At 39.0% G+C, this 12,256-nt stretch overlaps 1 protein-coding gene across 1 annotated transcript in view; it reads right to left on the minus strand.

Moving 5' to 3' along the window:
- Positions 1–12,256, minus strand: part of LOC124399436 (fibrinogen C domain-containing protein 1-like) — an 88,868-nt gene that overhangs the window by 46,079 nt on the left and 30,533 nt on the right. Inside the window, exons 3-4 of the mRNA XM_046870328.1 lie at positions 8,165–8,336; positions 7,790–7,926 (exon numbers count right to left, since the gene is read on the minus strand). Of these exons, the coding sequence (XP_046726284.1) occupies positions 7,790–7,926; positions 8,165–8,336 (309 nt within the window). The remainder of the gene's footprint in view (positions 1–7,789; positions 7,927–8,164; positions 8,337–12,256) is intronic.

The raw sequence follows: 12,256 nt of genomic DNA on the forward strand, positions 1-12,256 counted from the left end.
CAAAAGGGAATTACAAATTAAATAGAATGTATGCAATATTGTTTTATTGTGGTGTGCCATGTGTAGTTCTGATTATGTCCTAGTTAGTTCAAGTTATCTAGTGTAAATTTAGATTGTTTCATGTAGCATCTCTAGTAAGATCTCTGGAACAACTGTCTAGATAAAATGTGAGCACTCTATATAGACAAGTATTGGGATACCTGATTTTTCCAGCCATATGTGTTTCTTCCCCAAACTGTTACCACAAATTTGGAGGCACACAAATGTATAGGATGTCTTTGGATGCAGTTGATTCTTTCTTCACTTGAAATAGGAGACCCAAACTTGTTCCAGCATGACAATACCACTGTGCACAAAGCCATGAAGATATTCTTTACATGTGCACATACTTTAGCGCATTGTTCATTGGGAAACATTGTTTCTGTGTACTGTACCACCTGTATTATTGTTGAAAATCCAAGAAATGCCACTTGGGAAAGTAGTAGCTCAGTGTTAAGGCTCTGGGTTACTAATTAGGTGGTTAGGTTTCAAGCCCCAGTATTGCCAAGCTGCTATTATTTTGCCTTTAACCCTCTGTGCTCCAGGGGCACTGTGTTATGGCTGACCCCAGCTTCCCAATGCAATTTGTGGAGGAAGAATTTCACTGTTCTGTAATATACATGTGACAAGTGAAAAAAAACCATTTCCTTTAATATAGTCACAATTGTCCAATTTGTGTCATGCTCATTTGCAAGACCTCGAAGATGAATGTACATCCCAAACCTTCCTGAACATATGCCATCTTATAATACTCATGACTACAGTTTTAGAAAATGTCCAGTCTGTTGTTTTTGGGGTAGAATAAAAAATTGTGGATGCACTGAGGATGATTATTGCAGACAGCCCCAGCTGCGCTACAGATGTTTATACATCTGACTTTGGCAGCAAAGCTATCTGCTCTAATTAACCGCTGTTTGTTGCTAAGATGTTCTGTTCCAGAGAATTTTTTCATCTCCTTCTTTAAGCTCTTTCTCTCGTTTTTTTTTTTTTTAAGCTTTCTGTTCCTCTGTCTCCTTTTCGAGTCATTTGCGTGACAGAGGTTGTGCATGCATGATGTCAGCTGCAGTATCTCTGCCTCCCTCTGTGATCTTTTCTCTGCCATGGTTATCTTTTTCCTTCTTCGCTGCGTGCGGCACAAATGGAAATAGACTGCAAATAATTTTTTTAATTAAAAAAGTAAGACGAGACAATGCGAGAGCTAATGATGGGCGTTAATGCATTGTAAAAGTGAATTAATTTGTCTTATAAACAGGGCTAAACAAGGGGGAAATGATTAACAATGATACATATCCACTTTCTTGTTGATGTCACACCCCCAATCCACCCTTTCTCTCAAATGTTGTTGCAATTTCTGCCACCTCCACCACCTACATCCTGCTTCCCTTTCTCACTTTTTCCATCCTTTTTCCTCTTGATCTCTGAACTCAATCTGCTCCTGCAAGCCCAACATCCTTGTCAGGGGAAAGAAATGCTGGTGATGATAAATAGCTTTCTTCCTCCTCTACACTCTCCCACTGCTGACGATGTGCTCAGGAGGGAATGAATGGGGCAAATGCTCCCATGTTCAATATGTCCCCTTTTCAGATGTGACAGAGAGGGCGAATATCAAAAATGTGTGTTTCTGTCGGCTCAGGATCGCTGTAAATATTTGTTTCCTTTTCTTTCCCGCTTGTTTTGTATCCAATAGTGCTTTTGAATTTTGATAAGTTGGACTGATTTTTTTTTTCTTTTGACAGTAGTTCCAGATGCAAACTTTATATTAAATGTTACATCAATGTTAAATGTATCAAATGTTACATCAAGTCAGGAATGTTTTTCATTTCTATCTTTTTTTTTGTTTTGTTTTTTTATACTGCAGCAGCACCCACATTTTCTGTTACCCTGTGTTTACATTTATTTATAAGTCACTTACTAATGTTTTAATTTTCTTTTAATGTAGTGACTATTTAATATCTGTTTTGTGAAAATAGATGTTTCTTTTTATTTTGTCATAAAATCAGTACAGCAAGAATCTCTAATGAATACAAATATACAAAAACAAATATATAGGGGAGGTGGTAGCTTAGTGTTTAAGGCATTGGACTTTGGATCTGAAGGTCTTAAGTTTAAATCCCAGCCCCTCCGAGCTGCCACTCCTAGGCCCCTGAGCAGGGCCAATAACTCCTCTATGATGTTATATGGATATTTTATATCTGTTTTATGAATGAAATAAATGTAAGTATGCCAAATGCCATAAATGTAAGTATAAAGCACTATATGAGTAGGGTTATGGGAACTACAAATATGAATCCGTAAATGGGCAAAGTTACGGAAATGACAAGTATAAAGCTCTAAATGGGTGGGGTTATGGGAACCATAAGTATGAAGCTCTTAGGTAATTTTATTATCTTCTTGATGTGTCTTATCCACTGTACAATCCTTGCATAGTTATACTGTATATTACTATATATACACCATATCTTATCTACTGGATCTTCTGTGCATAATTTACCCTCACCCATGTACATATGGAATCATTTACCACATTGCTATTTTTTAAATAGGCCTCTTATCCGTTTCTGGTTAGATACTAACTGCATATCATTGGCTTTGCACATGTATTTTGCACAATGACAATAAAGTCAATGAATCTAATTAATCTAATCTACACTAAATTAATCTAATCTAAACTAAACTAATGAATTCTAATCTTATGGAAATTATAAGTTTGAAGCTCTAAATGGCCAGAATTATTGGAACTACAAGTATGAAGCTCTATAAGGATGAGGTTTTAGTACCTACAAGTATGAAGCTCTACATATCCAGTAGACTTTTAGAACAGGACAATATTTCCCGAATAACTAGAATAAATTAGCAAACCTTAGTAAACAGGTTAAAAATTGTTTGACGAAAACACTCACAATCAACAAAGAAGTGTACTGCTGCTCCTCGCTTCTGCTTTGTTCTGTCACGACACTTCACATCTGCATGATCTGAATCCCACTAAAACTAGCACTGCAACCGAGTAACTTCCAGCTGCTTTGTCACATCACGTCACTGCCAGCGTGAGTGCAGGGTTTCGCATGTAACGAATTGTTGCCTGTCACTTTGTCACGTACTAGTGTGAATACCAGGCGAGATCAGTAATGTCAGAATTTAATTATACCAGTGCCTATCTAATGTTCTAAATCCCTATTGTTCCTTGAACATGTCATACTTTGAAACAAAATAAGGTTTTGTTCTTTACAAGAAGAGCTGTGTGTGATATAAAAAAAATATATTACTTTTATGCATGCATGTCTTTTGTTTATATAGATATTGATTATTTACAATGATCCATTTTTTAGGAATGTATATCATTTGGGATGGAGGTTTCTCCAGCTCCTTTAGTTACCCTGTGGCTACATCTCAGCTAATTCTTTCTTTAATTGCTCATTGACATTTGGTACACGGCCACAGGAATGAGTCACCGTTGTGCCATATCCTTATTTAACATAATCAGCGACTAACTACAGAATTAAAAGAAGCAGCTATGTTTAAAAAAAGTCTGAGTGAAAATGCTTCTATTTTGCCTTTTTTTCTAAATAAAAAATAATTGACAAATGATATTCTGGAGTTGAAAAAAAAAATTTATATCAGGATGAATTTAAGAGTTTCTTAGTATTGGTACGTCCTAGTTTGGCTTTAATAACAGTGAGCACAAATTTGTGTAAAAGCTGATGATCTATTTAAAAAAAACAATCCATCAGTGTCGTCTGTAAAACGGGTTTCAGTAGAACTTTTAGACATTTTAGTATATCACAAATTTGTTCACATTTAAAATAGGGACCTAAATAGAAATCACTTGAATATCACATACAGGTAGTCCCCTAATTATGATTTAGATATGTTACGACACCCCGCCACACAACCTCTATGCCGGGGATTGCCCTTCTTTCTGGACCTTCACACTAAAATGTCAAGGTCCTGTGCTAAGCCATTATCAGCTCGCCTCTTAAAACAATTGGGGTTGGTGCCCCGGGGTTGAAGAGACGCTGGCCAGCTATCTCTCCACAGGTGTCTCGTCGTTCCTTAAAACCCGGGTGCTGCCCACAAAGCCCATTCAGAACACTTTGGCACTACTGGGCAAAGCAGATGCCTCAGTGTGTGCCTTCACACCATGGCAGTGTTGCAGGCCTATCAGGCTGACCTGCTGTAGAAGCTGGATGTGGGTGGCATCTCAGGCGGCGAGGAGGTCCAGGAGCTCCCTCGTGCAGCGGACCTGGCTCTGCGGGTCACTAAAGAGATCGCTGGAGCCCTCATGTCTGTCGGATTTTTCCGACAGGGACAGGGCCATTCTGCTGGACACCCCTCCCGACTGGCCCATTCGGCTACTTTGTAAATGCGGTCATCGACAAGTTTCAGGAGGCCTTAAAACAGTTGGTGGCATTACAGCGGTTCCTTCCACGTCGCTCTTGTGGGGCTGCTTGGCATCATCTTCAATAGAAGGGCTTTGGCCAAAAAATCCTGACACTGGGTCTTCTGGGGATTTCGCTGGGAAGGGGCATTGTCCACCTCTTTATACAGTGCCCGCCCCACCAAGGCACACTCAGGGTGCTGGTCCGTTAGCCCTGCAATGCTCAGTGCTCAAGTTAACCTGTTAGACTTCACCACCGCTTTTGGGACTCATAGCTGAAAATACCCTACCTAAATTTAAATGTTAACAGTTCCTGATAAAAGTGGGCTACATACACAATTAAAATATATTTAGAAAGAAGTTACTCTGACCTTTACTGTCCATCAATCAAAGTTGCTATTGCTCAAAAAGATAAATTCTTCTTATTTCTTTTTTCAGCTTCTCCCATTAGGGGTCGCCACAGCCGATCATCCATTGCTTATAAAGATAATAATTTATAGAAAGTTATAGATGATGAAGAACTGTGAATATAAGTTTCCTGAATTGAAATTATTTTTTTCTTCATATATAAATACATGAATTATATTGAATTATATGAATTATAGTGCTTATATTTTAAATTGAATGAAGATATCATGAAAAATGAGATTCCTACAAACATTTATCTGAGACTATGTCTTTCACCCCTTCTCACCCCACCCACCCCAGATTTTTAGGACAGCTCAAATGCCCTACCTAAAATGTTAACAGTTCCTGAGAAAAATGTAACAATAGACAATTTTGATATCTTTGGAAAAAAGACACTTTGAGCTTTACACCAAAGTTGATATTGCAAAAAAGTTATTAAGTAATAGATAATGAAGTGTCATGGATATACATTTCCTGCATTGAACATTATTTTTATTTCATATATAAATACATGAAATCAGTCCTGAAGCAATCCAGAAAATAAAAGGGGTTAAGAGCAACATGTTTAATGAGTTTATATTTTATAAAGATTTTCATGGCAAATGAGATTCCTACAAACTGAGGAACTTATCTGAGACTATGTCTGATCTTTTTGAGAGCCACTTGCTAAACTCAGGTGGCCATTCAATCTCTAATCATACAGTCTGCATATAAATGAATGACTGACCATTAAAGGCTATTCATAATTTATTATTAAAGGCTAGCTATAGACATGTCTGGCTATTGATATTGAGTTGACTTTCATACTGATGGCCAGGTAGCCAGTATTTTTTTTACTGTCATGGCTATTCGTATTGATGTGCGGCCATTCCGATCTCAACAATTCACACACACACACACACACACACACACACACACACACACACACACACACACAATAAAAGTTAATAGAAAACTGTAATGGGAAATATATTGTAACTTACAGATGTAAAATAGGCTCAGATTTTTCATCTCCATGCAGATCTCCAGGTCTCTGTTGTTACTCCGCCCCAACAATATTTTCCTCATCTCTGCTTTGCGCAAATCTCCGATAAAAGCAAGTTATTTGACTGTCCATTTTTTTTAGTAAACAAAGCCCAGTTAGCACAAGCTGAAAACAGCTGTTTGTGCAGAACTTTGTGCATGTGCTCCTCTGTTTGACCACTAAGAGTTTAGTAATAAAACTAAGACAAAAAAAAAATTTGTTTGTGTGTATTGCTTAAAAATTTTGCAAATACATAAGTTGTACTTTTCCATAGAAAAACAGTGATTTGAAATCATGCACTCCCCCGCAGGGCAGTCGCTGGGTAGAAACTCGTTCATGATGCGTTTCCTCTACAATACCTAAAAGTGCCTGCGTGGGACATGGCCATTTTGGAGGCCCTATCAGAGCCTCCCTTCGAGCCGTTGGCTGAGGTGCCTTGGAGGTTCTTCACAGTCAAGACTGTGTTCCTCCTGGCCATTTCCTCTCTCAAGAGAGCTGGGGATCTGCAGGCCCTCTCTGTGGCCCCCTCCTTTCTGGAGTTTACTTTAGGCATGGACAGTGCCTTTCTTTCTTTGCCTGTTAGTTTGTTATGGCCCTCTGAGGAGAGGTCTCCCTGCAAACAAGCAGACGCTCAGCAAATAGATTGTGGATGCTATTTCATCCTCCTACAAGTCCTCTGGTCGCCCTGTTCTTTTCGGGTTAGAGCTCACTTGACCTGGAGTGTGACAGCTTCTACTGCTTGGTCCTCTGAAGTCTCTCTCCAAGTCATTTGCAATGCTGCGGGCTGGTCCACCTCGCTGACCTTTGTCAGGTTTAACAGCCTCAACCTCAGTGCCACTCCTTGGGTCGCTGTCCTTCAACCTAGCTGTGCTCTTCCACACTAGGCAGGGACTGATCAGTCTGGCGTTATTGTACTCTTGTTCCCAAAGCGTTGTTGACACAGCTTAAGTTCCTGAAGAGGAATGTCTCCAGGTTACGTATGTAACCATGGTTCCCCGATGGAATGAGGCGCTGCGTCCCCATGCCACACTGCCGGCATCCCTGCGGCACTTTCATCCCTTTTAAGAAGCTAGCGCCGGCTTTACTCCATGTGCTTTTATAGCTTCCTGGTCATGATGTCACACCACTGGTGACGCCTCGCTTTCTATTGGACTGATTACACACGATTCAGAGCATAGACAACGCGCAAGCATTCCCAAAGCATTGTTGACACAGCAACAATACATAAGCTAAAATCATTAGTCCCCACAATCCATGCCAGTTCTGCTTAGCACCTGAGAGAATCTGTTGCACGTACTACAAAAAGGAACAGGAATGAGTGTTTCAAAAATAAAAATATAAGCGCAATATGAGTAGTACCATTTACATAAACGTATACAAGGGGAACATGCATGTATTTAGTCAGGACACTGCAACTAATTAAATGCATACATGTCAGGCAGATTCCTATAGTATATCTGGATTACTTTTATTATGAATATTGCCAGTCTGCAGTGATCAGTATCTATCAAAAGTGCTGTAATGAAGGAACAATGGTGAACCGGTGACAGGGTCATGGCCGGCCAAGGCTTATTAATGCATATGGGGAGAGAAGGATGGTCCGTGTGGTCCAAACCAACAGACAAGCTCCTGTAGCTCAGATTGCTAAAGAAGTTAATGTTGTTAATGCTCAACAAGTCAAGACTGTTTTGCCAACAAAAGCGGAACCAATGTTAAGGCATTTGGTTATAATGTTATGCCTGATCAATGGCCATAAAGTTGCTTGGTTGGTGTACATTCCTGTAAATGTAGCTATTGCTTTCATGTCCAGTATGAAATATACACATAAAATATAGAATATAAGTAAGTAAGAGATTCAGTTTCATAGGTCCTAGTCTTTTATTAAATACAGTCTACCCTAAATATGCTGGTGTTTGACCCTGGCTTTTAAGAGGAGGACTCACCGTCCAGCCACCTCCATCACTGCTCATATCACAGTAAACCTGGAAGCCTGATGGGAAGTGAATAGGAAACACGGAATAGATCCCGTCTTCTCGCTGTCCACTGGCATAGATGTCACTACAGTCTCTCGGTTGGGAGTCTGCAGAAAAAGACGAGAGGGGAAAAAAGCCTAACATTATCATTTATCATCGGCACAGCAGACACAAAATGTGTCATCTTTCACACTCTGCATCTTTCCGAAAGGCATCAGTCACTCATAAAGGCTGCAGAGAGAAAGGACCAGCCTAAGGGAAGTCCACAGGCGGTAGGAGTGCTAAGGCTCATTATGGCCATCTGCCCAGTTTATGAGAGTGAGAGAATAAAGATTTTTTCATTACCGTCTCCTCTGGCACAGCCTCTGGGTCGGACGCCATTGCGTGCCGGGGCCCTTTGAAGCAGATCAGCCTTCAGGAGACCCCTCTCGCTACCAGAGTCCTTGTGCACTGAGTCGAGCAAGTCACGCAAAGAGTTCACAACCTTCATCATGTTGATCTGAGTCTCTGACAACAGCTGGAGTGGAAGAACAACAAGAAAAACAGGCATTTGAAATCTGCTAGTTGCATAAATTCTTATCTATTAATGGTTTAATGACTTAATTGGAAATCTTTGATACCTGCAGCATGTTACAGACAGTGAAACAAAATGGGGGAATGTAAGATAAACAAACAAAAAATACATTTATAAACACAACTTTCTGGATTTGCCGGGGGAAGTGGTAGCTTAGTGGTTAAGACATAGGAACCTCATTGATACATAGCCGATTCCCACCCACTAACAAGCTTTCCACCAAAAAAAAAAACCCTGTGGTTCTTTTTGAGATGTGTGAAGCTTGCCACTACAACTTATTTATCCTTTCAATCTTCCCTTCATCACAGAGAAGCTGAAGTCTAATAACCAAATAAAATAAAAAATAAAAACTAGCTTACTGCCCTCTTCCACATAAGCAAGTTGGTTCATGTCACTTAAACTGACAAGAACAAGAGAAGACTCTGGTAATATTGGTGACATCATAACTTGCAGCATCTATTGCTGGCATATGGGTAAACATTTTTCAGTTATTTAGAATTCATGATAGTAAACAGAATTTTTGAAAAGAAAGTCCACATTTCTTTTTTTACTAGTCTTTGGAAACTGCAGTGCACTGTTTAAAACTGCATGGGGAAAATTTCAACCAGGGGTCTCAGATTGTTTTTTGAGTGATTCTTATTCTACTAGTCCCATAAAATTGCAAACGAAATGTTATATTGTTTTTATAGATGTAATTCTCATAGTTGTTTAGATTCATTCATTTATCTTCATAAACTTTTTTCCTAGGCAGTGGGAGTCCTGGAATAAAGAGGAAGAGATCCAAACCCCCTATTGAAGAGCATCACACACACACACACACACACACACACACACACACACACACAAGAAGAGGAAGAAAACCAGAGAACCCAGAGAAAGCCAACATAGATGCTGCAAGTGCACACAAAAATGGCACAGACAGTAAATCGAGCTCAGGATGGAAATGGGAAGCCTTGAGCAGCGAGGCAGCAGTGCTACTGCATGACATTTTAAATCTCATCTAAAAGTCAAACCCTGTCAATCCCTTCAGTGTTCACTCCAAATCCAAACCATCCAAACACATTAACTGACAAGCTGGTAGACACACCTCCGTATTCCGACTAGCAATACGGTGGGCTATTTTCTTTTCTTTTTTTATCAGAGCCTGGAGCACCACAAGAGAACAAATCTAAGTATAACCTAGTGGAAAATAGAAAATGTTTCTGACTTACATGATCACTTCTGACCCACACATGAACACACTGGTATATAATAATAACTATAAGCCATTGGGGCCATTCTGAACCCATTTCATGGCCACTACTATTTTTATTTTTGCCATTTCACATAGCTCTAAATTTCTGCACAATGTAAGATGATGGCAGAGAACTGAAAACTGTTTACCTTCACAGCAAAAGTAAAGACATTCTGAATGATACTGCTGTTGTAAGTTTAGACTCTAAATTAACCTCTGAAGCATTTTACTGTCTGCTTCTCAATACCTTGATCATCAAAGACAATCCCTGCCTTCATTCAGCACCCAAACATTACTCTCTACTACCTCCACTTGACATAAAACAACAAATGTGCAGTTCTGTAAGTTCTTGTGCAGCCTACAGTGGAAAAAACAGCGCTCAAGGCTCTCTATGTACATACAGCATATCACATGCTGTCAGCTTGCTGGTTACCACAGCAACCACGCTTACCTGTCAGTCATGACGAAGACGGAAATGATAAAAAATACATAACAACCGCAAGGGGAGAGGGTGCGTATCTTCATCTTTTGATGCCTTATATATCATGCAGCCTGAGTAGATCACTCAGCACACACACTGTCATATAGTACAGTTAGCTTCCATGCAAGCTCCATGGCCCCTGAGTGATGCAACAGGAAAAGCATTCACCCTATCGCCTGAGAGATCACGGGTTTGAATACCAGTGGCACCACGGACATCTTGTCTTCCTGCAATTCTAATGCATCGTGGGTTAAGTTGTCTAAAACAATCTTGGATATAGGAAATAGATTATACATCTCTGACAACGCTAAGTCCAACTCTTGGAGAATGTTCTTTGTTAGATGGTTAAAAGGGGGTTTTTCCTCACCAAGAAACTCTTATATTTTCCACTAGCTTAGGTATAATTTAAAAAAATTATTATTTTAGACTAATTATGACTTTCTTTACATGAATCGATGTTTATTAGTGAGAATTCCCATAAACAGCTACCAAAGGCAAATTCAGAGCTTTTCTTTGATCAACTTCATGACATTTTATATGTATTTTATATGTTCTATTTCTATTCCATGTCTACTTTCTACTGTAAATTCAGCAGCTCCATTTTATTATATTGCAAACAAAAAAAACCCTTTAAACTTTTACTCTTATTCCTGTCTTTAACTCTTTTCCTTTACATTTCCAATTTTATGTTTTTTTTTTTTTCCATTTTAGGTCCATGACCATTCGTTACAATTAAAAATTCTAATTTGATTAGAATGATTAGCCCATTTAACTGCTTATTGTTTTAGTGTTCAATTACTTGAAAGTCAAGAAGCGTCAAGAAGCTTTTATTGTCATTTCAACCACATGTAGCTATAGGATCAATTCAACTTTTTAGTTTCCATTAAATCTACACTTCAACCACATGTTGATAGTTTAATTTTAAATCCATTTTATCAGTGTACAGAAGCAAAATCATTCAAATTGTGTCATTGTGGAAACACTCATGCAACTGTCTGTGCATCCATACATGCATTCATGGCTTTTGTCAGCTGTCGAAACTCGGACTCGTGGTTAAAGCATAAAAGCATGTGACTAAATTGTGAAGACCGGGATCAGTGAGTGTGTTCATTAAAAACGATCGCAAGGTGCTGTGAAGTGCATGACTACTAAAATATTCATAAGGGAAGAATCACGGCAGTATGAAGCAGTGAAGCGGGGAGGTGAGTATGCAAATAAAACATGCGAGAGCAGGTCAGCCCTACAAGAACTGAACAAAAAGACGCATGCCTGCTTTCTTGCCTTTCACTCACAAGCCATGTTTATTAATATTCAAACAAAGACAAATAGTGATGTGTATATATATATATATATATATATATATATATATATATATATATATATATATATATATATATATATATATAAGATCCTTCTTTTATTGGCACAAGGTGGTAAGGTGTTTATCGAACATCCTGAACAATCTGAACACCAACAATATGAAGTTCATTGCATAATATAATTAGAAAGAAAGAGGATGATTTGAATGACTGTTTAGTGCAGAACTGCATCAGAGGCTTACTATCCCTATTACTAAAAGATGGAATGTTTTGATTGAGTTATTCCATTTTGTCTGATGCTGTTCATTAATCATTTCCTTCTCTACCAAGCAGCATTTTTATTTTTCTAGGTAGGCACTATGGTTTGCACACTCAGATGCCCACTATGTTAAAGATAATTATTGAGGATATGGAAGTCTACAGGAAAATAGGCCACGGATTTGTCTGTGATTAATGGATACGACTCGGTCAGCAAGCCGACGTATTTGAAATAATGTGCACGCAGCAGGCATCGGCGTCCTGCTCGGTCTCACTGATAGTCCATTTACAGAGTTGACTGGCCAGCAGAAATCAAAGCAGGGCTTTATCTACCAGCGAAGTGCCAGCTGAGAACTGAGACCTGAATTCTAAGTCAAATGACTGAATCCTGTTCCAGTTATTCATGCAGCACTCAAAGACCCAGATCATAGTACAAGCATGATGGGTGCCTCAGGAGGAGCACTGAATTTACTAACAGTGTATGAGCATGTAAAGCGCTGTATAAGTCAGTTTATAAGGGCTTATTCTTATGAGCAAGATGTTGGTTTAAAGAGTATATTTCTAGGACCAG

This window comes from Silurus meridionalis, chromosome 17 (genome assembly GCF_014805685.1).
Source record: "Silurus meridionalis isolate SWU-2019-XX chromosome 17, ASM1480568v1, whole genome shotgun sequence".
Taxonomy (NCBI): domain Eukaryota; kingdom Metazoa; phylum Chordata; class Actinopteri; order Siluriformes; family Siluridae; genus Silurus; species Silurus meridionalis.